The sequence below is a fragment of the Diabrotica undecimpunctata genome, chromosome 8, assembly GCF_040954645.1.
Source record: "Diabrotica undecimpunctata isolate CICGRU chromosome 8, icDiaUnde3, whole genome shotgun sequence".
In the NCBI taxonomy this organism is placed as follows: Eukaryota; Metazoa; Arthropoda; class Insecta; order Coleoptera; family Chrysomelidae; genus Diabrotica; species Diabrotica undecimpunctata.
In genome coordinates this window covers 109,596,503-109,620,954 of record NC_092810.1, presented here as the reverse complement: position 1 = coordinate 109,620,954, position 24,452 = coordinate 109,596,503, and the positions used below count along the sequence as shown (strand labels likewise).

The 24,452-nt window shown below is 33.4% G+C and overlaps 1 protein-coding gene across 1 annotated transcript in view; it reads left to right on the top strand.

Annotated features, from left to right (window-relative positions):
- Positions 1-21,140, top strand: part of LOC140447831 (arylalkylamine N-acetyltransferase 1-like) — a 55,369-nt gene extending 34,229 nt beyond the window's left edge. The window contains exons 3-4 of the mRNA XM_072540719.1: positions 4,699-4,968; positions 20,822-21,140. Coding sequence (XP_072396820.1) covers positions 4,699-4,968; positions 20,822-21,013 — 462 coding nt within the window. The 3' untranslated portion in view covers positions 21,014-21,140. The remainder of the gene's footprint in view (positions 1-4,698; positions 4,969-20,821) is intronic.
- Positions 21,141-24,452: the final 3,312 nt, after the last annotated feature.

The window sequence follows — 24,452 nt, the reverse complement described above, 5'->3', positions numbered from 1 at the left end:
TCGACTGTAAATAGTGGTGTAAAATAATTAGAACAACAGCACGGAAAATTTCGAAAATGGACGAGTATCAAAACAAAGTTACCTGCTAGTTTGGAGTCTAGACAGATACTAAGAATGCACTTCAAGTTATATTTGAGGTTACGCTTGTTGTCTAGTGTAATTGGAATTACATATGAGAGTGTCCAATGCCTTCCGCTGTCTTGACTTTTGACTCATTCACTAATAGAATATACTCTTCAACAATTAAAATTTATTAGTCGTTTTATTTACAATAAGATATTTATTGCATTATCAAAATCTTTTGGTAATGAAAATGGCTTCATTAAGGGTACAGAGGCTATATTTTCCTCTAAATCGGCTATAATGGACTACCATGAAAAAACAAATCAAGCAAATTTTTTATCGTGGTTTGAAAATCAACTATAAAAAAATTGTCAAACCATAGCATATTCTTAGAGAAAGTACCAAACATGTCTTCAAACAAGACTGAAATAAAATATTGGGTGACTATATAACAATAAACTGCCAACAGAAATAGAAACTCATGTATTTTAATTCTCGTCACTGTCTGAATCTGAGTTATCACCAGGATTTATTATAATTGGTTGAATGTCAACATTCACCATACTCTTGTCTCGTATATACCATTTTTTGATAATTTCATTAGTTTGTCTGACACATGTCTCCCAAATATCTGCATTAAATTGTTCCAGTGCCTTATTCCACATATTTAAAACAGCAGTATTAGAATGCCCATCTATACCAATATACTTTTTATAATACGACTTGCATTTTGCCCAAATTAATTCTATTGCGTTAAATTCACAGTGATAAGGAGCAGTCTCAACACCTCATCCTTCTCGGAGCAGCTCGTGAATTACATATATATTTTCTTTTCTGTTATTTTTGGTTATTTGTAGCAATTTATTTTTAGAAAAATGTGGGTCATATTAAATAGTATTTATTATCAACCAACTAATAATTTCATTGAAGTAGTTAAAGGTTGTGTATTTAAAAGGCCTCTGTGGTAAGAAGCATTATCCATTACAACCAATGATGGCTTTTCTAAATTAGGTATTATTTGTGTTTTTATCCACTTAGTAAAAAGTTCGTTGTTCATTTCTCCATGATAATCAGCTACATTAGATTTTGAACAAAACAATAAATTTGCACTTTCGTGACTAATTTCATGCATGGGAAAAGATAGAGTGGACGTACAATATATATATATATATATATATATATATATATATATATATATATATATATATATATATATATATATAATGAACCAAAAGTATTTGCTGACAACGTAAGGAAGTAAACGTTAAATAGTGGGTTTGCAGCAATATTGCTGCAAACCCACTATTTAACGTTTACTTATATATATATATATATATATATATATATATATATATATATATATATATATATATATATATATATATATATATATATATATATATATATATATATCATCATCATCATCATCATCATGTGCAGCTTTATCAACCGTTTCCAATTACGGTGCAGCCTCCCTTATTTCAATGTTATTCTATGTTCTTATTATTATTCGACGATGTCTTAGTTATACGTTGTTCTAATAATTTGCGCTCATTTGCGCCCATATTTTTCTATCTTGTGCTATTCGAGACCACGTTGTTCCTGTTAATTTTCTAATATCATAATCCCATCTGAGATTCGGGCGCCCCTTTGGTCTCTTAGCGTTCCTGGGGTACCACATAGTTGTTCTAGTGGTCCATCTGTTATCTGTTCTTCTTGCCATATGTCCTGCCCATTGCCATTTCAGGGATTTTATTCTTTGGATTACATCAGTCACCTGGGTTTGCCTCCGTATCCATTCAATTCTTTTACGATCCCTCTTTGTTATCCCTAGCATACATCTTTCCATTGCTCTTTGAGTTACTTGGAGTTTTGACGTTATTTCTCTCTTTAATATCCAAGTTTCACATCCATATGTCAAGACGGGTAATATGCATTGATCAAATACTCTCTTCTTGAGGTATAGTGGCATTTTGGACTTGAAGACTATGGAATTTCGTCCGAATGCTGACCACGCTTGTTTTATTCGTCTGTTGATTTCCGGAAGTAGTGATCCCGATTTATGTATGAGCTGTCCCAGGTATATGTATTCATCTACTACTTCTAGCGAGGTTTCATTAATTTTTATTTCCACGTTGGCGATCAGATCATTGCACATTATTTTAGTCTTTGCTAGGTTCATTTTTAGGCCTACCTCATTGCTGGCTGTATTAAGGTCATTAATTTGCAGTTGTAATTCTTCAGGACTTCTAGCAATTAGAATGATGTCATCAGCGAATCTAAGATGGTTTAGGTATTCTCCATCTATACATAGACCTTGGTTGTTCCAGTCTAATTTCCGGAAGATATTTTCTAAGGTTGCATTGAAGAGCTTAGGGGATATGGTGTCTCCTTGTCGGACTCCTTTCTGAGTGGGAAATTCTGGGGTATTTTCATATATGCTTACTCTAGCTGTGGCCTCTTTGTATATATTTGCTAGCGTTTCGACATATGGTTTATCTACTCCTTGGTCGACAAGAGCTTCTATGACTGCTCTTGGGTATACGGAGTCAAATGCCTTCTCGAAGTCTATGAATGCTAGCGCCAGTGGTAGATCATATTCTTTTGTTCTGCTCATTACTTCCCTTAATGTTTGAATATGATCCATTGTGCTGAAGCCACTTCTAAAGCCTGCTTGCTCTCGGGGTTGTGCAGCGTCAAGTGTGTTCTGTATTCTATTGTTAATAATTTTGGTGAATACCTTGTATATCACAGGTAGTAAGCTGATCGGTCTATAATTTCTAATGTCTTCCTTGCTACCTTTCTTGTGAATAAGGATTATGTTGGCTGAATTCCACTTTTTTGGAATATGTCTCGATTTTAGGCAGTCTGTGTATATTTTTGCTAGGATTTTCCAAGTTGTTTTACCAGCAATCTTTAGAAGTTCGGCTGTAACACCGTCATTACCGGCAGCCTTGCCGTTCTTCATGCTCTTAAGAGCTGCCTCTACCTCATCCACGAGAACATCTGGTACATCTTCTTGAACCGCAATTTCTTCTTCGCCTATTTCTTGTGCTTCCGGAGCTTTATATAGACCCTCGTAGAATTCGGTTACATGTTTTATTATTTCATTCCTATTTGTGATCCTTTCGTTGTTGTTTCCCAATGCTATTATTTGCTTTCTACCGATTGCCAACTTACTCTTGGTTTTCCTATAGCTTTTACGGTTTTCGATTGTATTTTGTACAAGTCGTTCATTGTAGGTTTTTATATCTTCTGCGATCTTTTTCCGTATTACTTTGCACAGTTCGGTATATTCAATTCTATTAATATTGGAGTTAATTTTCATTTCTCTTCGTTGTTTCAGGAGAGCTGTTGTTTCATCTGAAAGTTTTCTATTGCTGTTGTGTGTTTGTGATCCTCCAACTTCTTTGGCGCAATTTAAGATTGTTTCCATTAAGTGTGTGCTATTCGTTGGGTCTTGTAATTTTTCTTGAATTAAATTTTGATAGCGTTCCGAGTTGTTGCTTAGGTTAGTGATATTTACCCCTGCAGTTGGTTTCTGGAGTAATTTCATTCTTTCTAGTTTAGTGTTTAGAACGACCCGAGATCTAATTAGTCTGTGATCGCTACCTGTTCGGAATTTGTTGAGGACACTTACATCCTTTATGGTTTTCAGCTTATTAGTTAGGATGAAATCTATTTCGTTCTTGGTAGTTGCATTGGGAGCTAACCATGTCCATTTCCTATTGAGGTTCTTCTTAAAATAGGTATTGGCGATTGAGAGGTTCTGGTAATGTGCGTATTGAACCAGTCTCTCTCCCCTTTCATTTCTTTCTCCAATGCCAAAGTTGCCGACACATTGTTCTTGATTTGATTGTTTACCCACTTTGGCATTAAAGTCCCCGACTAGATACTTAAATTGTCTTTTGTTCTTGTTAAGCACCTCAGTTATTTCATTGTAGAATTCCTCTATTTCCTCATCGGAGTGGGATATGGTTGGTGCATATACTTGCACAATTTGGATGGTGTATCTTCTGGATAGTCTTAGACTTAGACTAGCTACTCTGTCTGAGGTGCTTGCTATGTCGACTATTCTATCCTTCCATTTCTTATTAATTAGGAACCCCACTCCACTTGTTCGTCCATTTTTTGTTCCTTTGTGATAGAGGATGTTGCCCGATTCAAGTTCTATTAACTCTTCGTCCTTTCGTATTACTTCGCTTATTCCGATGACATCCCATTTAATATTGACTGCTTCATTTTCTAACTCTATGAGTCTTGCCTGGTTCGCTAACGACCTGCAGTTATAGGTCGCTACGTATAGTGTTGTTGATCTGGCTGGGTAGTGGTTTAGACTCCGCAGATTCTTAGCACCCTCTGCCCTCCTGATTGGTTCCCGAGAACTACCCATTTCGGGGTCAGTTGGGCCTACGGAGAATGAGGGCCGTGGCTTTCTTTTTCCTTTATTATATATATATATATATATATATATATATATATATATATATATATATATATATATATATATATATATATATATATATATATATATATATATATATATATATACATATTGACTATATTTTATAGAGCGTATAAAAACCCATATTAATGTACTAATAATAAATTAATATGATCATATTTTCATTTCAGATAGCTGGTGTTCTATTGAATGGAATTTGCAGAAGGGGCGATATAGAGAAATCGCTAGAAAATATGAAAACAATCGACAGTGTTCCCTATCACCGAATCTTTGGTCTACTAAATGGAGTTAATAAGGAAATAGATCTTTTTACTAGGTATAATGTAGAAGAAATTTTTGAGTTGAGGATATTGTCGGTGGAGCCTAAATACAGAGGCCGAGGTTTGGCAAAAGAGCTATTTTCTAGAAGTGAAGGTATAGCTAGAAAGCATGGATTAAAGGTAATTGATAATATTTCTAGAATATAAACTATAAAAATGTATTCTTTAAGTTAATGTAATGAATTTAGGTTCTGTAGCTTGATTCTGGTACGATGTGGTCCCCTCCAGTGAGAGAATCACGTGTCCATGTTATTGGTCTATTGGCCAACGTCGCTTTAGTCTTCTGATAACTTGGTGTTTACGTATTACAGAAATTAATAAATTAGTGTGTGTTCCCTTTTTTAATGCATTTGTATTGTTTTGTAAATGTAGTGATTTATTTTGATGGATTACTTTTTTTATTGTTCAGATATTAAGATCCTTAAAGATTCTTTGGTTGAGTACGTACCCGGGTGCACAAACAATAGCTTTTAAGATTTTTAATTGGCATCTCTTCGTTATAATAAATTATTAGTTTGTATTTCGACGACAACACTCAACTATCCAGCAATGTCACCGAATAACCCATAAATCAACTTCTCAATGGAAGAAAAGGAATATTGTCCAATATTATTTCTACTACCTTGCTTCTGTTTACTAAGCATTTAGCAACAGTATTTCAACCACTCAACAATAAAGAGAATCAAGAAATTCTTAATTATTTAAATTCATAACAACCATCAGTACAGCCAATATGATCAACAAAGCCAAAAGAACTTCGAGAAGATATCTTGAGACTAAAAACTCAAATAAAATTTTAGTAAAGAAAAAGACTCTTAATAAAAAATTAAAGCCATGGAAATGGACTATTGGAGACAATGTTGACGGCTCAAAGACATTGAGAGAGAAATGAAAATTGATCTAGATATAATATATACTAGTATGGACACCTACAGATAATGCCTAAAAATAGATAACCAAAAAAATAAGGAAAATGAAGAAAAATGGACTCTGTCCACTAAAAGAAAACGAAGTAGATCAAGACGGTCGTGGAGAGAAGATGTCGAAGATCCAATGACCGCCAGAGATTTAAAAACTGAAGATTGATTCGACAGAAAACTTAATTTGTTTTGTTATTTGAAAACTAATAATTATAGTAATATTATAAAAGATGTAATGAAGTTACCACAAAAAGCTTCCAATACTTTCAAGAGGCACCGGGCAAATGGGAGCCCATTATAGATCCACTTAGCTATCACGTGAAAAGACAGTGTCCTTGAAGTCAAAACATAACACACAACAAGGCGAGTTACCAACCGCTAATGTAGTAAAGAAAAAATATGAAAAAGTAGGCGAAAACCTTGTCTTTACGAACCATTTAATGAAAGAAAAAGATGTTTAAGAACACCATCTTCATCTCAGGGAATGGCTCGGAGAAAAAAAACAAACAAGTGAGGTCGATCCCTACATATCATATAAATGTGTATAAGTTGTAGCTGGTTGGCCAGCCAGCAGCAGATGGTGCAGATTTATTTCTTAATCAAAAATTATTTAATATATATATATACAGTGTGTAAAAGCCAAATGGAATAAATTCATTATTTAGGTTACTGTACATATTTATAAAAAATCCCGAAAAACGTCGAATTTAAATTATAACTTGACATTCTTTAACGTGAAAATGCAACCCCTACCTTCAACCCCCTTAGAATGACAGGTACAACCCCCAATTTTTAAAATAGGAAGTATAGGCTTGTGATATATCGTTTGAAAGGTCTTTTCATTCTCCATTCAAAAATGTTGTCGCTTTCAAATTTATTAAGATTAGTTAAGATAAAATAAATTAAAATCATGTGGTTACCGAAATTCGCTAAAATATACTCAAAACTTATTTCTCGTTTAGGTCTTGATAATGAGAAAGTGAACAAAAACCATAGCAATGTGGTTTTTAGATGGTAACTATTAAAAAACTTTAAACAATTTCCGTGGCAACGTTATTTTAACACGCATTAGTAAATTGTTTTATTTAAGTTGTCAGTATTTTAATTTAAGTAAAAAGTTCGTTCAATTCAATTCTGAAAGATGGTTAGATTAACGGAAATGCATAAAATAAAAGTTTTACAAATGATTGGTTACAGAGATAACACCCGAACACAACAGGAAGTAACTCGCCTATTTCATGAGAAATTTTCTAATTTACCGCCTATATCCCAAGGAACAATAAGTAAAATAGAGAAGCAGTTTCGCGAGTTTGGTCATGTAAGGCAGATAAAAAAAGCAGCTGCCAATGCACTGAGTGATGAACTCAAATTAGATGTGTTGCCTGAGTTTCAGGAAAATTCACATACATCGAGTAGACAGGCATCCACTACATTCAATGCTAGCCATACATCGATAGGAAACATATCAAAAGAAAATAAATTGCATCCCTATAAGATGATACCTACTCAGGAGCTCATGGAAGACGATTTTGATAGGAGAACTTTTTTTTGTGAGCAAATGATGGACATGTTGGATAACAATATTATCCAATTAGAAGATGTTATGTTTTCTGATGAGTGTACTTTTTCACTTAACGGTCATGCTAATCTGCAAAATTGCCGCTACTGAGCCACGGAAAATCCTCACTGGATGAGAGGAGAACACACTCAATACGCTCAAAAAGTTAATGTTTGGGCAGGGATTGTAGGAAACAATATCATTGGTCTCTTTTTCATTGAGGGCAACTTGAATGGCAACAATTATTTGGCACTACTTCAAAATGATGTCATTCCAACGTTGACAAATTTATATCCTGATCCAGGAAACCCTCAAGTTCCAGCGAATACGATATGGTTTTAGCAGGATGGAGCACCACCACATTACCAACTTAATGTCCGGCAGTACCTCGATACAATATTTCCCAATCGGTGGATAGGGAGGCGAGGATCGATTGAATGGCCAGCGTGATCACCTAATCTTACATTATTAGATTTCTTTTTATGGGGATATGTGAAGAGCTATGTGTACAAAACTAAACCTTCTGATTTAAATGACTTTAAAAGAACGAATAACGCTTGCGATTAGGTCAATCACGCCTGTTATGTTAAATAATGTTAGAAGACAGTTTTATTTGAGATTAGGATGTTGTCAAGACGTTCGCGGTGAACATTTTGAACATTTTCTTCATTAACATTCATAGTTCTTTTTCGTGTTCTACATTTTATTACGTTTTGCATTACATTTTAGTTTTTGATTGTATTGTAGCGAATTTCGGTAACCATATGATTTTCATTTATTTTATCTTAAATAATCTTAATAAACTTGAAAGCGACAACATTTTTGAATGGAGAATGAAAAGACCTTTCAAACGATATATCACAAGCCTATACTTCCTATTTTAAAAATTGGGGGTTGTACCTGTCATTCTAAGGGGGTTGAAGGTAGGGGTTGCATTTTCACGTTAAAAAATGTCAAGTTATAATTTAAATTTGACTTGTTTCGGGATTTTTTATAAATATGTACAGTAACCTAAATAATGAATTTATTCCATTTGGCTTTTACACTATATATATATATATATATATATATATATATATATATATATATATATATATATATATATATATATATATTGATAAATTAATCAATAAAATATTAGTTGAATATCAATCTTTATTAAGTGAAGTAAAGTAAGAAAATTATATTTTGTTTTATTTGAATTTATTTAAATAAAATAATAAAATAAATAAAATAAAATCAAACAAATCAGACAAATCAAAGTCAAACACAAGTCAAAATAATAGCAACTCATAACACCAAACTTTTCATGTGCAACGGTTACTATACACTAAAACATTCATTAAATGTTTTGCAGAAAGGAACCAACTCACACGGATCTGTTCTGCAGAACGCTGACAAACTGCAACAATATTGTTGGTTGGTTCTTTCACTCGTAAAGGATGCTGTATGTCATATGTGGCTTTTCTGTACAAGCATCTACGGGGTATTTTGCAACCTATGAGACTGTTAATGGGAAAAATATATATTTGTGGTTTGGTTCGTTTCTGCAGAATCCCATATAACTCAAAACACAATCATCAGATATCAATTTTTTTAAGAGATGTACGAGGTTTGTCAAAAAATATGAATTCCGCTCCAGAGTAAAATACCTTTATATTTTACAGTATCGAAAATTGTTATAATATAAAGTTGTTTGGAATTAAAAAATATGTTTCAATATGCAATTATGTATTTCTAATTAAAAAATTTTTTTTGCAAATTTTTCTCAAATTACTGATACCAGACATTATTTTTACTCATTACAAATATGATGACTCTTTAATTAATAATTTTACGAAAAAAGTTATTCTTCATAAATATGATGGTCTAAAACCTAAGTTGCAACCTAAGAATTATCATACTCGTTTTTGTAATAAATAAACATGATGTTGGGTATCGGTAATATAAAAAATTTGCAAAAAATTTTGTTTTCCAATTAGTGGGATATAATTAAATATTTAAACATAGTTTTTAATTGCAAACAACTTTTCAAAATAACAAATCTCGATAGTGTGATATAAAAGTACTTAATATTTATTTTTTGACAAACCTCATATACGGCTTAATAAAATTCATATCTAATTGCTGTATTTTAAGTTTTATATCATGCAGAACTTTTTTAAAAAATCACTTTTTTTCTAAAACTAAGAATAAAAAAGTTTGTCATATTACCTATGCCGACTGCTGGGAATGGGGAAGGGTTTATTTATACCGTCGATGGTGACGTGGTTTGGAAGGAGGTTGGCATGGGGGTTAGCGTAGGGATTTGCCCAGGGGTTGGCGTGAATTTTTGTGACAGTAGGATTTTCATTGACGAGTGAAGCGGACGATATTTTCTTTATGAGAGGTTTCCAAGTCGAAGGTAATCGTATGCCGTCATCTCTTTTATTAAGACTTTTTGACCTTTTTTCCGAACAAACCCTAAAATCCACAACGTTGAAACCCATTACAGTGGTTCAAAACTTTTTTGATATCCCTATTTCGATCACTGCCACTTAAGCTGTAGCAAACGGTTTCAACTACTCTGTTACCATAAATCACATTCCAATTCAAAAAATTATTTGTCAAACTGAAAAAGCCATCTCCTGTTTACTTTCCGAAGATGCTGAAATAACTAGACAATACAACGTTAGAGTTCTTAGAAACTCAAAGCCTTCTACTCCGAACATTAGCCAATCCGAGAAAAAAGCCCTGAAAGAACTTCAGCCAAATCCAAATCTAGTCATTCTTCCCGCCAACATAGGCAATGCCATCGTCATTCTAGACACTACTTATATTAATAAACTCTCAAATCTTTTTAATACTCTAGACTACAGACCAATTCCTAATAATCCAACAACCTATCTAAAGAAAACAACAAAAGCCATTATTAATAAAACCTCTCTTCCTGTTGACATAAAACAATTTCTAATTCCTCGTGAAAAGTCTTCCAGAACACCTCGAATATATTGACTATCCTAAATTTACAAATCCGATAAACTCTATAACCTCTCGCCGTAATGCTTCATGCTTTGTCAAAAATTCTTTTCGTTTTATCGAACTTTTTAAACAATAACCTCTCTCACCGTCAGACATTCTAGTAAGTTTCGATATTATTTCACTTGTAATACACATACATTAAACATACATTAAACATTGTATGCCCAACACTTATTTCATCTTTCAAAATCAATTCTACAGACAACTAAATGGTGCCTCAATGGGCTTCCCACTATCTCTAGTAATTGCCAATATTTTTATGGAAGACTTCGGAACCCAAGCACTATCCACATCAATGCTCAAACCCAATGTTAGCTACAATATGTTGACGATACATTCGTTGCCCCATGGCAGGAATGCTTTGGTGTCTTTTTCAACCTATCCGAATGGTATACATCCATGTATCCAGTTGACGATGGAGGTGGAAACTGATTTATCTCTATCGTTTCTCAACGTTATCGTTAAGAAAAACTAGTGTCAAGGTTTTTATCACTTTGTATATCGAAAATCCACCCATACCAATCGTTACTTGCATGCCACCTCTCATCATATCCTTTTACAAATTAACTTAGTCATTAATACGCTTGTTTCCATATCAATACAAGTCCTCATCCAAAACACTTACCGCGAAAATCACATCAATAGGAGCATCCACAGACATCAATCTCCCAGTCAATCTTAACCCAAAGACTCAGACCCTCATTATACGAAAGATGTCACTGACAAAATCGACAAAATCAAGAGGCATAAAGACAATATTTATCCCCCAACAAAAACTTTCATTTCTTGTACGATCAATCAAAAACAACAATCCAAATGAACAACACGAAGTTTATGAAATTCCTTGTGCAGACTGCCCCCGATCCTATATAGACCAAACAAATCGTATAATCTAAAATAGGATTTATAAACATTCCATTTCTATTTGCAATTCCGACTAAATTTCAGCTCTAGGTCAATGTCATCTTCACACAGGTCACAAACTTGATTTTGAAAACTCCAGAACCATAGCCCCCATCCGCTTATATATACATATATACAGGACGTGAGGAGACCCTCAAAATATATACTCATTACACTGTGGTATTTAATTTTTAGTTGATTTTATATTTTATAAGTAAACCAAAGAACTTTATACTGTTTTGTAATCTGCTTGCAAATGTTTTAAGTATCACTGATAATGCCCGATAAGACCTAAACCGTTTGAAAATTTTCTAATCCTTTTGGATATTTTTATAATTTAATATTTTAATATACCAATTACCCAAGAAACTTTACTCTTACACTTCATTGTAAGTTTTTTTTTAAACATCATTCCCGGCTAAGTAAAAGGGACTGGTGTAGCATACAAGATGTAGCATATTTTGTACAGTCGAAAACGGCACTTAAAATACGGATACAAATGATTTGAAGAGTATAGAAAACGTGATGCTAAGTAAAATGTATAAAAAACAAAAGAATAAAATATTATATATTATAAAAATAATAAATGCACAGAACTAGAGAGCAACTTACAGCTAGTTTGTTTAGTTAAAATAAACACAGTTAAATTTTTGTGGATGCCCATTTGTCTACGTTCTGAAAATTTAGGGAAGTTAAAGAATATTTTTAAGTATGGTTTAAAATATTAAATGTTCTGGCTGAATGATTTCTGTTTTAGGCTATCATCAAGGTGAATCTAAATTTACGTACGTATTTTGTTTTATCATTTTTTATTTTAAAACTTAATTAACGTTTCAATTACCTTATTAGTAAAAGCCATTTCGTTTCAATATAAACTTTAATTATAAACATCCTGCAACGAGCCAAAATAACATAAAATTACTTTATCCGAAAATTGAAACTGATACCAATTTTGCTCCGGTGGCCCTCAGGTCACAGCAGAAACTTGCAATTGAATGACATTTTCTACCAGAGGCGAAGCAAATGTCTGCGAATAATTAAGCCAGTTTGATGTTTTGTACAATGTTAGATTTTTTAAGTATTTGTTACGATTTTAAGTTAAACCTTCTTATCTAGTGTTTATTCCAACTACTATTGTACGCCAAACCTTTCTTTAAAAACATCCTAACATTCTTTTATCTTTTATAATATGATCCATTTTTCGTTGCCTATGTTCGAACATATCAGGTTATATATATATTGTGCGTGCGTAAACTATGGAAACATAAAGATATAAATATGTGATATCCCGCATGGTATAATAACAAAATGTTGGTTATGTATATTAGATGGACCAGCGATTTGAAATGATATATCTTTGACATTGCTAAATGTACAATTTCTGAGATATAGGGATAACATGCTTATTTTTAAATTGGACCACCCACAATATTCTGTTACAGTTTTTTATTGCCGATGCCAATCTTCTTCTTAAAGTGTCTATCCGTTCCGGATGTTGGCAATCATCACGGCTATCTTTACTTTATTTATTGCAGCGCGGAACAGTTCAGTGGTAGTCGTGTTATACCACTTTCGTAAATTTGAAGCCAGGAAATGCGTCTTCTTCCCGGTCCTCTTTTACCATTTACCTTCCCTTGGAGAATCAGCTGGAGAAGGCTGTAACGTTCTTGATTTCTCATTACATGTCCTAGATATTCCAACTTTTTAGTTTTGACGGTCATGAGAATTTCACATTCTTTCCCCATTCTACGCAGGACCTCCACATTAGTTACTGTGTCAAACCAGGATATACGTAAGATGCGCCTGTAACACCACATGCCAATATTGATCGTTAATATGCAGAAATTAGTTAAACTATTTTTATTTTTTTTTATTAACATAAATAAAATTAGTTAAACTATTTTTATTTTTTTTTATTAACATAAATACACAATAAAATGGGACACTTGGTATTTGTTAAAGTTTGACCAAGTCGTTTCTGTTTTTGTGTGAGTATCGGTTACATTTTGTTAAATCAAGTAGATTTTATTGTCAGTAGGTACGTTGTGATTTAGTGTCAGTTAATACGTTGTGGCACTTTTTAAAAATAGGCTTAGTAACAATGAAAATCAGGCTAAAATACACTGGTACATTTAACAGAGCGTCAAAAAATTGACATTTTAATTAATTTTAAAAGGATGTGGTGAATTATTTAATATTAAGTATAAAGATAAAACACCTATACACGTGGGACTGTATCTTAGATTATTCATAAATTTTACGAAAGTGGACATGCACGAGAACTTCCAAAACGTGATCGCCCTGGTATTCCAGAGCGAAAAAAAAAACAAAAATGACATCTCTATAAGGCATAATTGGTACAGGAACTGAATGCAATTACTATTTTAATAAAAATAAGCCACAATTGAAGGTTAAAATAAGTTTACTGCCGATTCAATTTTCACTTCGGAAATCGTTCTGAAAATACAAACATTAATAAATTGATTTATTAATTGCCTTGCAATTTTTAGAAGGCTTAGATTAAAGAAGAAATCTGAATTGTGTTTCGAAACTATTTTACGGATTTATTATCAGATGTCGCTATTGCGTCCATATCGAAGCCATTTTATTGTTGCTTCTTAAAGACAGAAAAGATTTATTTTTCACGTTGAGAAAGCCTATGAATAGCTGTTCTGACGAGCCCTCTTAGGGCGAAATACGTATAAACAGATACATAGACACTTTGGACGTGAAATCAAATCTTGACTGTCTTTTTCATGATTTATTAATGTTTGTATTTTGAGAACGATTTCCGAAGTAAAAATTGAAACGTCAATAAACCTATTTTATCCTTTAATTGTAGCTTCTACCCATTATAATAGTAATTACTTAAAATGCCATAAGAAATTAACAGAACAATATTAAGGAATTGAATGAAGACGATCCAGATCGCAGAATGGTGTTCTCTGACATAATGTTATATAGATTTAACATCAATCCTATTTTTTTTAACCAAATCTTTTTTTCTGATGAGGCTACTTTCCATTTAAATGGCAGGGTCAATAAACTCAACTGCAGGTACTGGTCAGATGAAAATCCGCATTGAATGAATGGTGGAGGCACATACGCTGTATCAACAAAAGATCACTTTATAACCAGGAATTATTAACTGTTATGTGACTGGATTAAGGTGCTGAAATTTTCTCGAAAATTCTACCTGGCGTTCTTTTTTTCTGGAATTTCGTGTTGAAAGCGCTGACTCGGCATACATGTCTTCACCGACGGTTCTAGAACATCTTTTCATCTATAAATCAGCTGCGGCGTCTCGACGTTGTAAAATGTATTAAATTAGCACGCCTTCGATGGATAGGACATGTAATTAGGCGAGATGAAGATGCAACGATCAGAAAAATTTTCGACCGAAGAGGACCAGTGGGAAGACGAGCCAGAGAAAGACCAAAACTTAGGTATCAAGATAACATAGAGGATGATCTAAAATCCATCGGAGTTAAAGCATGGAGAAGAGTTGCCAGAGGCAGGGGTGAATGGAAGATTGATCTGAAGAAGGCTTTGGCTCATAACGAGCTGTAATGTTACTGATGATGAGTAAGACTAGTAGATAAATTCATCTATATTCTCTATACGGTTACCTCCAATTTTTAGGAGTCTTCTTAAATCCGCGTTTTTAACGAAACTACTATAAAGGTCTATACAAAAACGACGAGATGCCTTTTGAAACTGCTTCCAGGTTCCAGAAGGAACTTTCTAAAAAAAGCAACTAACAGGTTGCGCCGTGGAGACTCTCTTCCTTACATTGTTCAATCTGTCTCTGAAAAGAGTAATACGTGTCACAAATCATAACCACTGGTTTAATATATAACAAATTAGTAAAAATCCTTGTCTATGTTGATGATATCAATATTGTTGGGAGACGGGAAACGCTGTACGAAAGACGTATGTAGCACTAAAAGAAATGAGTACTAAAATGGACTTAATAATAAACACCAACAAAATAAAGTACATAAAACTCATCACTCAACGACGTCATTAAAGTAGTGAACGAATTTGTATACCTAGGAGAGCTCGTCAATACTGATAATAACACTACCGCAGAGATAAACCGCAGAACAGTTAAAACAATTATATATTAAGACATAAAAAGGTAAAATAATAATACGCCCAGTCCTAACATAAGGTTCAGAGACCTGGACTCTAACAAAAAGTAATGAAAATGTATTAGGATATTTTAAAAGAAAAGTACTAAGGCGAACCTATGGAGCGGTGAATGCCAATTGGAACTTTATAGAATATAGCAGAAACCAGATATAATAAAATAAATTAAGATAAGTAGTCTAATGTGAATAGGGCATGTAATGTGGATGGAACAAACGTACCTAGCTAGAAAAATGCATCTTAATGGACCTACTGCTTAGAGAAGAAAAAGACGACCTTCCTTGATAACATCGATGAAGAAATAAGCAATATGCGAATAAGTGCTTGCCGGAGGAAGGTGATGGATAAGGACGACTGGGGAAAAAAAGAGGTTCGGAGGGTATTGTTAACGCGGAAAATGTGGCGAGTAGCAAAAAATGCCATGAGTCACTAAATAAAGATGGGGAAAGATAGATTTATATCTCAAGCAAAAACATTTCTTTCTTCTATATGTGCTGTGCGCCATGTGATCGATTATCGAGCGTTGGCTATCAAATTGGCTATAGTAATTTTGTTGACGGCAGCTCAGAAAAGAGATGCAGAGGATCTGTTAAACCAATCTCTCAGGTTTCTAAGCCATGACGTTCTTCTTCGACCTGGCCCTCTTTTTCCGTCAATCTTGCCTTGTATTATTAAATGGAGTATATTATATCTCTCTGGGTGGCGCATAACATCGCCAAAATATTCAAGTTTGCGATTTTTAACTGTTTTGACGACTTCCGTAACTTTTCCCATCCGATGCAAAACAACTTCGTTACGAACTCTATCCACCCATCTTATTCGTAGGATTCTCCGATACACCCAGATTTCAAAAGCTGTCAGTTTCTTGAGAAGTGTATCCGTCAAAGTCCAACCTTCGACACCATACAAAAGAGTAGAGAACACATAACATCTCACTAATCTAATTTTCAGACTTAAAGTAATATTGTTTCCACATAACAGTTTCTTCATCTTAAAGAATGCAGTTCTGGCCTTCTCTATCCGTATTCTAATTTCTTTGTTCATGTCCCAGTTCTCATTTAGATTACAACCAAGGTAAGTGATACTGTTAGTTTTCTTCAGTTGTTCACCATAAGCTATTACTACTTCCGGTTGTATTGGCGTTTTACTGACAACTATCACCTTTGTGTTTGCGGTGTTTAGCTTAAGGCCATATTCATCACACGTTGTGGTAATCCTATTAATTAGATGTTGAAGTTCTTCGTAATTGCTTGCAATTAACACTGTGTTATCCGCATATCTCAAATTATTAATATTGACGCCGTTCATTTTTATACCACATTGAACATTATCCACTGCTTTATTGAAAACAAACTCAGAATAGATGTTAAATAGTAGCAGAGACAAAATGCAGCCCTGCCTTACTCCTCTCTACAGAAGTGTTTGAAGCTCTACAGAAGTGTCCCGGCCAATCCTGATGTTTGCGCGTTGATGACAGTAAAGATTTTTAATAATGCGTAGGTCTTTATCATCAATACCTACCTGCTGAAGAATGGCTATGGCATTTCAGTATGTTTTAGTTAATCAAAGGCCTTCTCAAAGTCAATAAAATACATATAAACTGGATGTCCGACATCTCTGCATCTGTGTACCATAACCAAACAACATTGGACTAGTAAAACAGTTGTCTCTTAGTATTTCTTTATGGTGTCGAAACTTAGACTGTTTGGTCACAGGAGCATCAGAATGACAATTTATATGAGATACGGGATTGAAAAAAAAATGCGACAAATATTCTCGCGAACTCAATTCGGTGGGCATGGGGCCCACAGGAAGGAAAATACTTTAAAAAGTGGTATAGAAAGTGGTTCTCTTCGGAAATGTTTCAGGAAAGAAAGCAAGTATACGGTCACGGATTCGATGGATTGACCAAATCCGGTATTATCCAGATATATTAGTCGTTAGGCTCACAACATAATTTTTGGCAACATAATCTTTCAAGGGCGATAAAAAATTCTTTTACTGTATTTTTGTATACACGGTTCGAAATGATAAATTTGCCGGAATCAGAGATGTCTTTAATGGTTTTGTATTAAATTTCAAGAAATATACATAAATTCATCTTAACACTTGTATGTGGATGAGCAATTAGGCTTAGTCCGAGGCAAGGCTACTTTCAGGTTTACATGGAGAGTAAGCCGGACAGGTACGCTTTAAAGATTTGCGGCTTGGCTAATTGTAGTTCGGCATATAAATCTAATATGCAAATTTATTTAGGTAAGCTGTTTCATGAAAAAAAAAAGGAATATTATAAAATTTATACTTTTAGGCAAAGAAGGAGACAAACCTGGAAAGGCCAAGGACAAAAGGTAGTGATGGACTTGGTAAATCATTTCTGCAATTTATCTGGAATAACTACTCATAACTTTTTTTACCAGTATTAAGTTACGATAAGCTTTTAGATAACAATATAACCTTGTGTTAAGTACTACGCAAAAATAAACCTTACACCCCAAATTAATTACTTCCAGCAAGATATAAAAAAGAAAGCATAACAAATAATGATTATTGATTATAATGAATATTAGTTTTTTGTTCCGATACAGGGTAGCGGCACACCGTTTATACGTATTTTGACCTCTTTAGGTCTCACCAGAGCGGTATATGCCACTGCTCTGAATCCAAACAAAATCTATCCCGTCGTAGGCCAATAATTATCGAAATAACTATTTACCGACGTAACAACGCCATCTAATAACAACGAGAGAAATCATACGATTTCCTATCTGGCGAAACCGAATTCAAAGTTTTACCACTGTGCTTTCTACAATTTGCAAAGCAAACAGCTTGATGAATTACTCGGCAAGGAAATCTAAAATATGCATTTCACCTGCCGTTCATCATGGTCAAAATTCGTAGTGAATATAGTTTCTGGTACTCCTTTTATTTTACTATTTATTTCATTCTATTTTATTCTATTTACTACTTTTATTTCTTTACTCTTTTTGGAGTACCAGAAACCTTTTGATTCGCTTGCCGAGTAATTCATCAAGCTGTTTGCTTTGCAAATTGTAGAAAGCACAGCGGTAAAAATTTGAATTCGGTTTCGCCAGGTAGGAAATCGTATGATTTCTCTTGTTGTTATTAGATGGCGTTGTTACGTCTGTAAATAGTTATTTCGATAATTATTGGCCTACGACGGGATAGATTTTGTTTCAATTCAGAGCAGTGGCATATACTGCTCTGATCTCCTAAAGAGGTCGAAATACGTATAAGCGGCTTGCCGCTGCCTTGTATCAAAATAAAAATCTAATACCGTCATTATGTTTTATTTCTTTACTCTTTTTGTAGTACCAGAAACGGGTACTCCAGTAGTGCCAAAGTGCCGGCTAGAAAATCGTAAGATCTCTCTTGTTTATATAAAAAAACTTTTCAAGCATGTTTGCTTATATGGAAACTTAAACCTTAGTTTCTTAGATCCCCAAGAAAAATGCCGCCGGTATTCGTATATCAACAAGTCAACTTCGTTTCACTACTAAATATTTTTTGGAAACTTTAAATTTTTTTGGCAAGTGTCACACAGATCCAAATAGATCGCTATGATTTCTACAGTTATGTTCTTGTACTTCTGTTGTAATTCTTTCTTATTTTACCGCAATACCCAATAGATTCATGTGCTCCGTCAATCAATTTAAAGAGTTCTTCCAAATGAACACAAAATAAAACATTCTGTTCATCTGTACTTAAGGGACAAATCAATTGTTTAGTTTCCCTAACCGTTTGCAGTCATCCGGTAATTTACCACTAGTTTTAGATTTAATTACATGTACATTTTTATTTTTTGAGTTGATATCTATTGTTCAACTTTTTACGTTTTAAGGGGTATATTGACATTAAAACGCCACGCCTGCCAGACGGGTTGGTGAGTGTTTGCTGTATCACAGCCGGTTTAATCAACTTGATTGCCGCCTGCGACTTTGTGGTACCTTAGCCACGGGCCACTAATGACACAGCTGCTGACTTGTGGCATGTCCTCAGTTGATCCACGAGTATTTATTTGGCTAAGCCTTATTCGTACGTGTCCTGCATATATACAGGAACTTCCCTATTAGCCATTGGGACGCGCCATGTCGGGGTTTAGGACTCCCCCGCCCAGTCTGTCTTGCGCAGTGTACTAAAGGACCCCTACTAAGTTATTAAGTAAGTAAGAGGAAGACACGTTGGGCTGACGACATCAGCGTATCACGAAAAATTGGCAACAAAGAACACAAAATCGCAAAGAATGGAGGAGTTTAAGGGAGGCATATGTCTAGCAGTGGACGTGATAAATGGATGATAATGATGATGATGACATATTTATTAAACTTTGTTACTTTTCTTTTGTAAGCAAAACCGTATTGTGCTTTTTACTATTCATCAATTTAAGTACTTTTTTATTAAAATGCTTTTCCATTGTTAAATAAAAAAAAATCAGTTCTAGAGTAATGTAATGTATAGTTATGTATGTAAATAGGTTAACACAAAACCTTACGACTATAAAGAAAAAGATAAAAAGTTCAAAGATAGGTAGGTAGCATTATTGATAATTAATAAACACGAAACACATACCAAATCAGGATAGAAACACTTAATCAACACTGTTATAATTTGAATTTCTTACTTTTACCTAGATCCTCTGGGAAATGTATACAATTACCGGTAAAATTAGGAAATAAAGGATTTTTAAATAATATTTCCTACATTTACTGTCGACTGTACTTTTATACAATTACCAGATTATCTACTCTTACTGTAACATATACGACAATACATTGGCAAAAGAGTTCACGACTCAAAAAAAAATAAGCAATGGCCGATGGTAATATTTTTTATCTGCTGGAGATTGGTGACATTAACGCTTATAAACTTTGGATATTAAAAAATGCAGATTGCGTAATTAGGAAAAATATACCTAATTTGTAGGTACCAAAATTCCATTGTAAAAAAAGACATTTTGCTAGAATTAAACGTAAATAATGAACAACTTGTTCCCGTTATTGCCAGACAGCAGCGATGTTTCTTTAGTGCCAGAAGTAACGACAGGAAATCTTGAAATTTTGTATTCAGTGCAATCAATACGTATGTGCAGAACATTAAAAACATATAACAGTTTGTAACAAGTGCGATAGTTAAATTATTCTTTCACATGTCAGAGTCTCCTATTTTTTGTCTTAATTTTTCTTCTTTATCATAATTTAATTTTATAATAATTTAATATTATTTTTTTAAATGTGTCTAATCGTTTAGACAATGGTTTTATGAAGGTAAATCAATCCATTTCGTCACATTTGCGACAGTTGGTGAGGTTCAAGGATCAGATTATATCGGTTTTAACCTTAATACAGTACTTTTTTTTAAAATGATCAATCCTAAATGATTTAATTACTTATTTTTATTGTAGCTTATGAAAGTGGATGCTACAAGCCTATTTACACAGAAAATCTGCGAAGCGTTTGGATTCGAATCCATAAAATCAGTGTGTTATGCAGACTACAAAGATGAAAATGGCCGGAAAATGTACGATACTGAATCACCACACGACTATTACAAGGTTATGGTAAAGCAAGTACCTAGCAGAAAAGACGATGATTGAAGTACAAAAATTTAAAACGCTCATATTTTTAGACATGTATTTTTTTATGTTATATATTTTTTGTGGACCATTAAGAAAAATGTTTGAAGTATAAAAATCATATTTTAATCTTCTTTAAACAGCATAAGATCATTTTATGACATATTTTTGGTTGGCTAAGTTCCATTTCGTTTATTAACCAAAAGAATTGAATTTAATAATTTTAATGTACAAGCAAATTATTTAAATCTCTTTTTTTGATTTCTATCGAAATTCTAGCAAATAAAATAAACTAGCTGACCTGGCCACGCTTCGATATGGCTTTAGTACGTTTATTCCAGTCAAGTAAGAAAAAAGCTGAAAAAATCTTGTACAGATATTTGAAGGTTCCAAAATTTAATCCTATTTTTAAAGTTATTTATAAATGTCAATAACTGTGTTTTCTCTATTATGACATGTAATCAAAATTATGACAGTTAATAAGTTTTAAAGTGTGCCAAATTTTAGACAGATCAACCAAATAGTTTAAAAGTTCTTTAATTTGTTTATCCCGAAGAGCGATTATTTAAACAACTGTACTTGCCCAAACAGTCACTCTAGAGGTAATTTGTAAATCGCACTAGATTCTTTGAAATCTCATTTGTAATGTTTAGTTTTATTAAATTTATTATTTAAAAACAGTTTAAAGAAGGACTGACGTTTTAGCTTCTAAACATTTATAATAACACATTAACCGTCATGTGAGTTGTATTTAACTCAAGCTCCGTTTTGACCACACGTTCTATGAGTTAAATATAATTCCAACGACAGGTTTGGTTCTATGCTCTGTGAGACAAATATCATTCACATTTTACACATTATTCATATACAAAGCATTTGTACATGGCCCGGTGGTCAGATTACTGAAGTTAGCCCAATGGTTTGCGTGAAAAATACTATTGTAAAAGCCCAATGGTTTGCGTGAAAAATACTATAGTAAAAGCTTTTAGTAAAAATTATGTATTACCAAAAAACAATCAAATTAAGTAGATATTTGTGAAAGTTACAAACTATTTAGTTCTTTATAAATCAAATTTTTACAGTTTCACAAAGAAACACTCCACACAGAAAAATGTCTCACAAATGTCACATTTGTATGGAGTCTGCTTACATTTTCTCATAGCATAGTCTCTTCCATGTTCTGTTTTCAGATTCTCATAACAAACTGTACACCTTCTTCTTGCTGATTCCATTTTTTTTCAGTCGACACGTTTGTAAAATTTCTTGTTGTACGACTTGTTCTTTCGGCACTTGTTCCTCTAATAGTTTTTTTGTTATTTGTTCTCTGAAGGCAGTAATTTGTATTTTATTTTTAGATATACTTTTATACATAATGTAGGCATTTGTAATAACTGATCCAGTGAGAAGTTCGACTGCTAGTTTACGGTACCATTTTACTCCTCTTCGTAGTGAATTCGAATATGACTTCATTTGATCTGAAAGGTCAATAAACGCTTTACAGTTTTTATAATCGAGTACTCAGCATTAATACATCTCTTTTATCTTTCCATTTTATTACAACAACTCCTGTGTTACTTTCTCGTGCAATCATTTCTTTTTAACTTTGCTTTCACAACCTCTTGGGGGTTTAATTTTCTGTTCGATCTGAGTGTGCCTATGAGATGTGTTGATTTATCTAAAAGTTGGTGAGCCAAGTGAATACTAGTATAAAAATTATTTGTGTACAGTATTCTACCACAATCTAGGAGACCGTCCATCAGCGACATAACAACTGAAGATGATGCTGAAATCCCTGGCTCCAAAACGTCTCTTCCGCAGTAAACTTTCATATTGAAAGTATACCCATTTTCTGTGCATAATTTGTAGAGTTTTATCCCAAATTTATGTTTTTTATTTTTGATATATTGTTTGAAAGAAAGCCGTCAACGAAACGGTACTAGAGTCTCATCAATGCATACGTTTTCGTTCGGAATTCTGGCAGTTTGAAATTTGGCCAGTAAACGATCAATTAAGGGTTGAATTTTGAAAAGTCGATCACCTCTTGGACATTCTGTATTATTAGAAAAATGCCACATACGTAATATTAGTTCGAAACGATTTCGTGATATACGCTTTTTGATATCATTGACATACAGGATATTCTTGAACCAATAATCGGATAGTCGAGGTTTTTTATTTAAACCCATCCACATAATTATACCCAGGAAGATTTCTAATTCTGAATTTGTTAGAGGTTTCCATCTTTTGACTCTTGAATACTGCGAAATATTTTTATTTTGTTTGATCTGCTCAGCATATCTGTTTGTTTCAGTTACAATATAGTCAATGATATCATCTGTTAGAAAAAATTTAAAGAAATCATAGGGTTCTTTTTGCGCTAATAGCGATGTAACTTCAGGTGAAATGCCAGGATGTACTGCATTGAAAAAGATTTTTTTCTGTTACAGCAGTCCATGTAATTTGAAATTCGGTAGGAGTAAAAGGAAATTCAATGCCATCGTGATCTGTGTCTTCAGATGATTCACTAGAGTGATGATCTGTTGTCTCCGTGATACGGCTTGCAGATTGTTCCACAGTTTTACGACTATCACTAATTGATTCACGACTAGCCCGCAACACTTCACTACTTATCACTTGATCTACAGTACTTGTAGATGGTTCTGCACTTTTTCGTTTCCATTTTTTGGTAGCCGGTTCTTCTTGTTCACTATATGAGCTGGACATAGATGGTATATAATCGTCTTCAGAATTGTCACCTTCGAAAGGATCATCTACATCCTCATCACTCATCAAAGTATTCATCCTTATGCAATCTCTGCAAATATTGTTGTTGTTTCTCGTAAGTATCAAATTTTTTCGCCGTAATAAACAGAATAGGTAGTTCTAATACGAAAAAAATTCGAACAGCACTGTTACTCTAACGAAATCTTTACTCAAACTAAATTGCAAGCTGAAACTTGTAGCGGTAGGTAAAGTATATTGCGTGAGTCACCTACAATGCACGTGGCCTGGAAGTGGTATTTTCAGCTCTTAATATTAATAAACAATGAAAATATGGATTTAAGAAAAAAAATGCGATTTGGTTTCCTATTAGTCATAGAAGGTTCTTTTTTCTTTTTGAAAAGTGTGTTTTTTCACCAGCTTTTTAAAAATGTAAAAAAAGTTATTGTAAATGTTTATAAGATAAAAAGTCAGCATTTTCAAATTGTTTTTTTATAACAAATTTAATAAAATCTTGAGGTTTTTTAAAATACCTTAAAAATAAAGCCTTAAGGAATCGATTGCGATTTACAAAATAACCCTAGAGTGACTGCTTGGGTAAGTACAGTTGTTAAATATTCGCTCTCCGGAATTTGGTCCGTCCTTTAGAAATTTAGCACACTTAAATAACCCTTATAAGTTAATAATTAAGTTAATAATAATTTTTATAAATTATTCCAAAATAAGGGGTTTTTGAAAT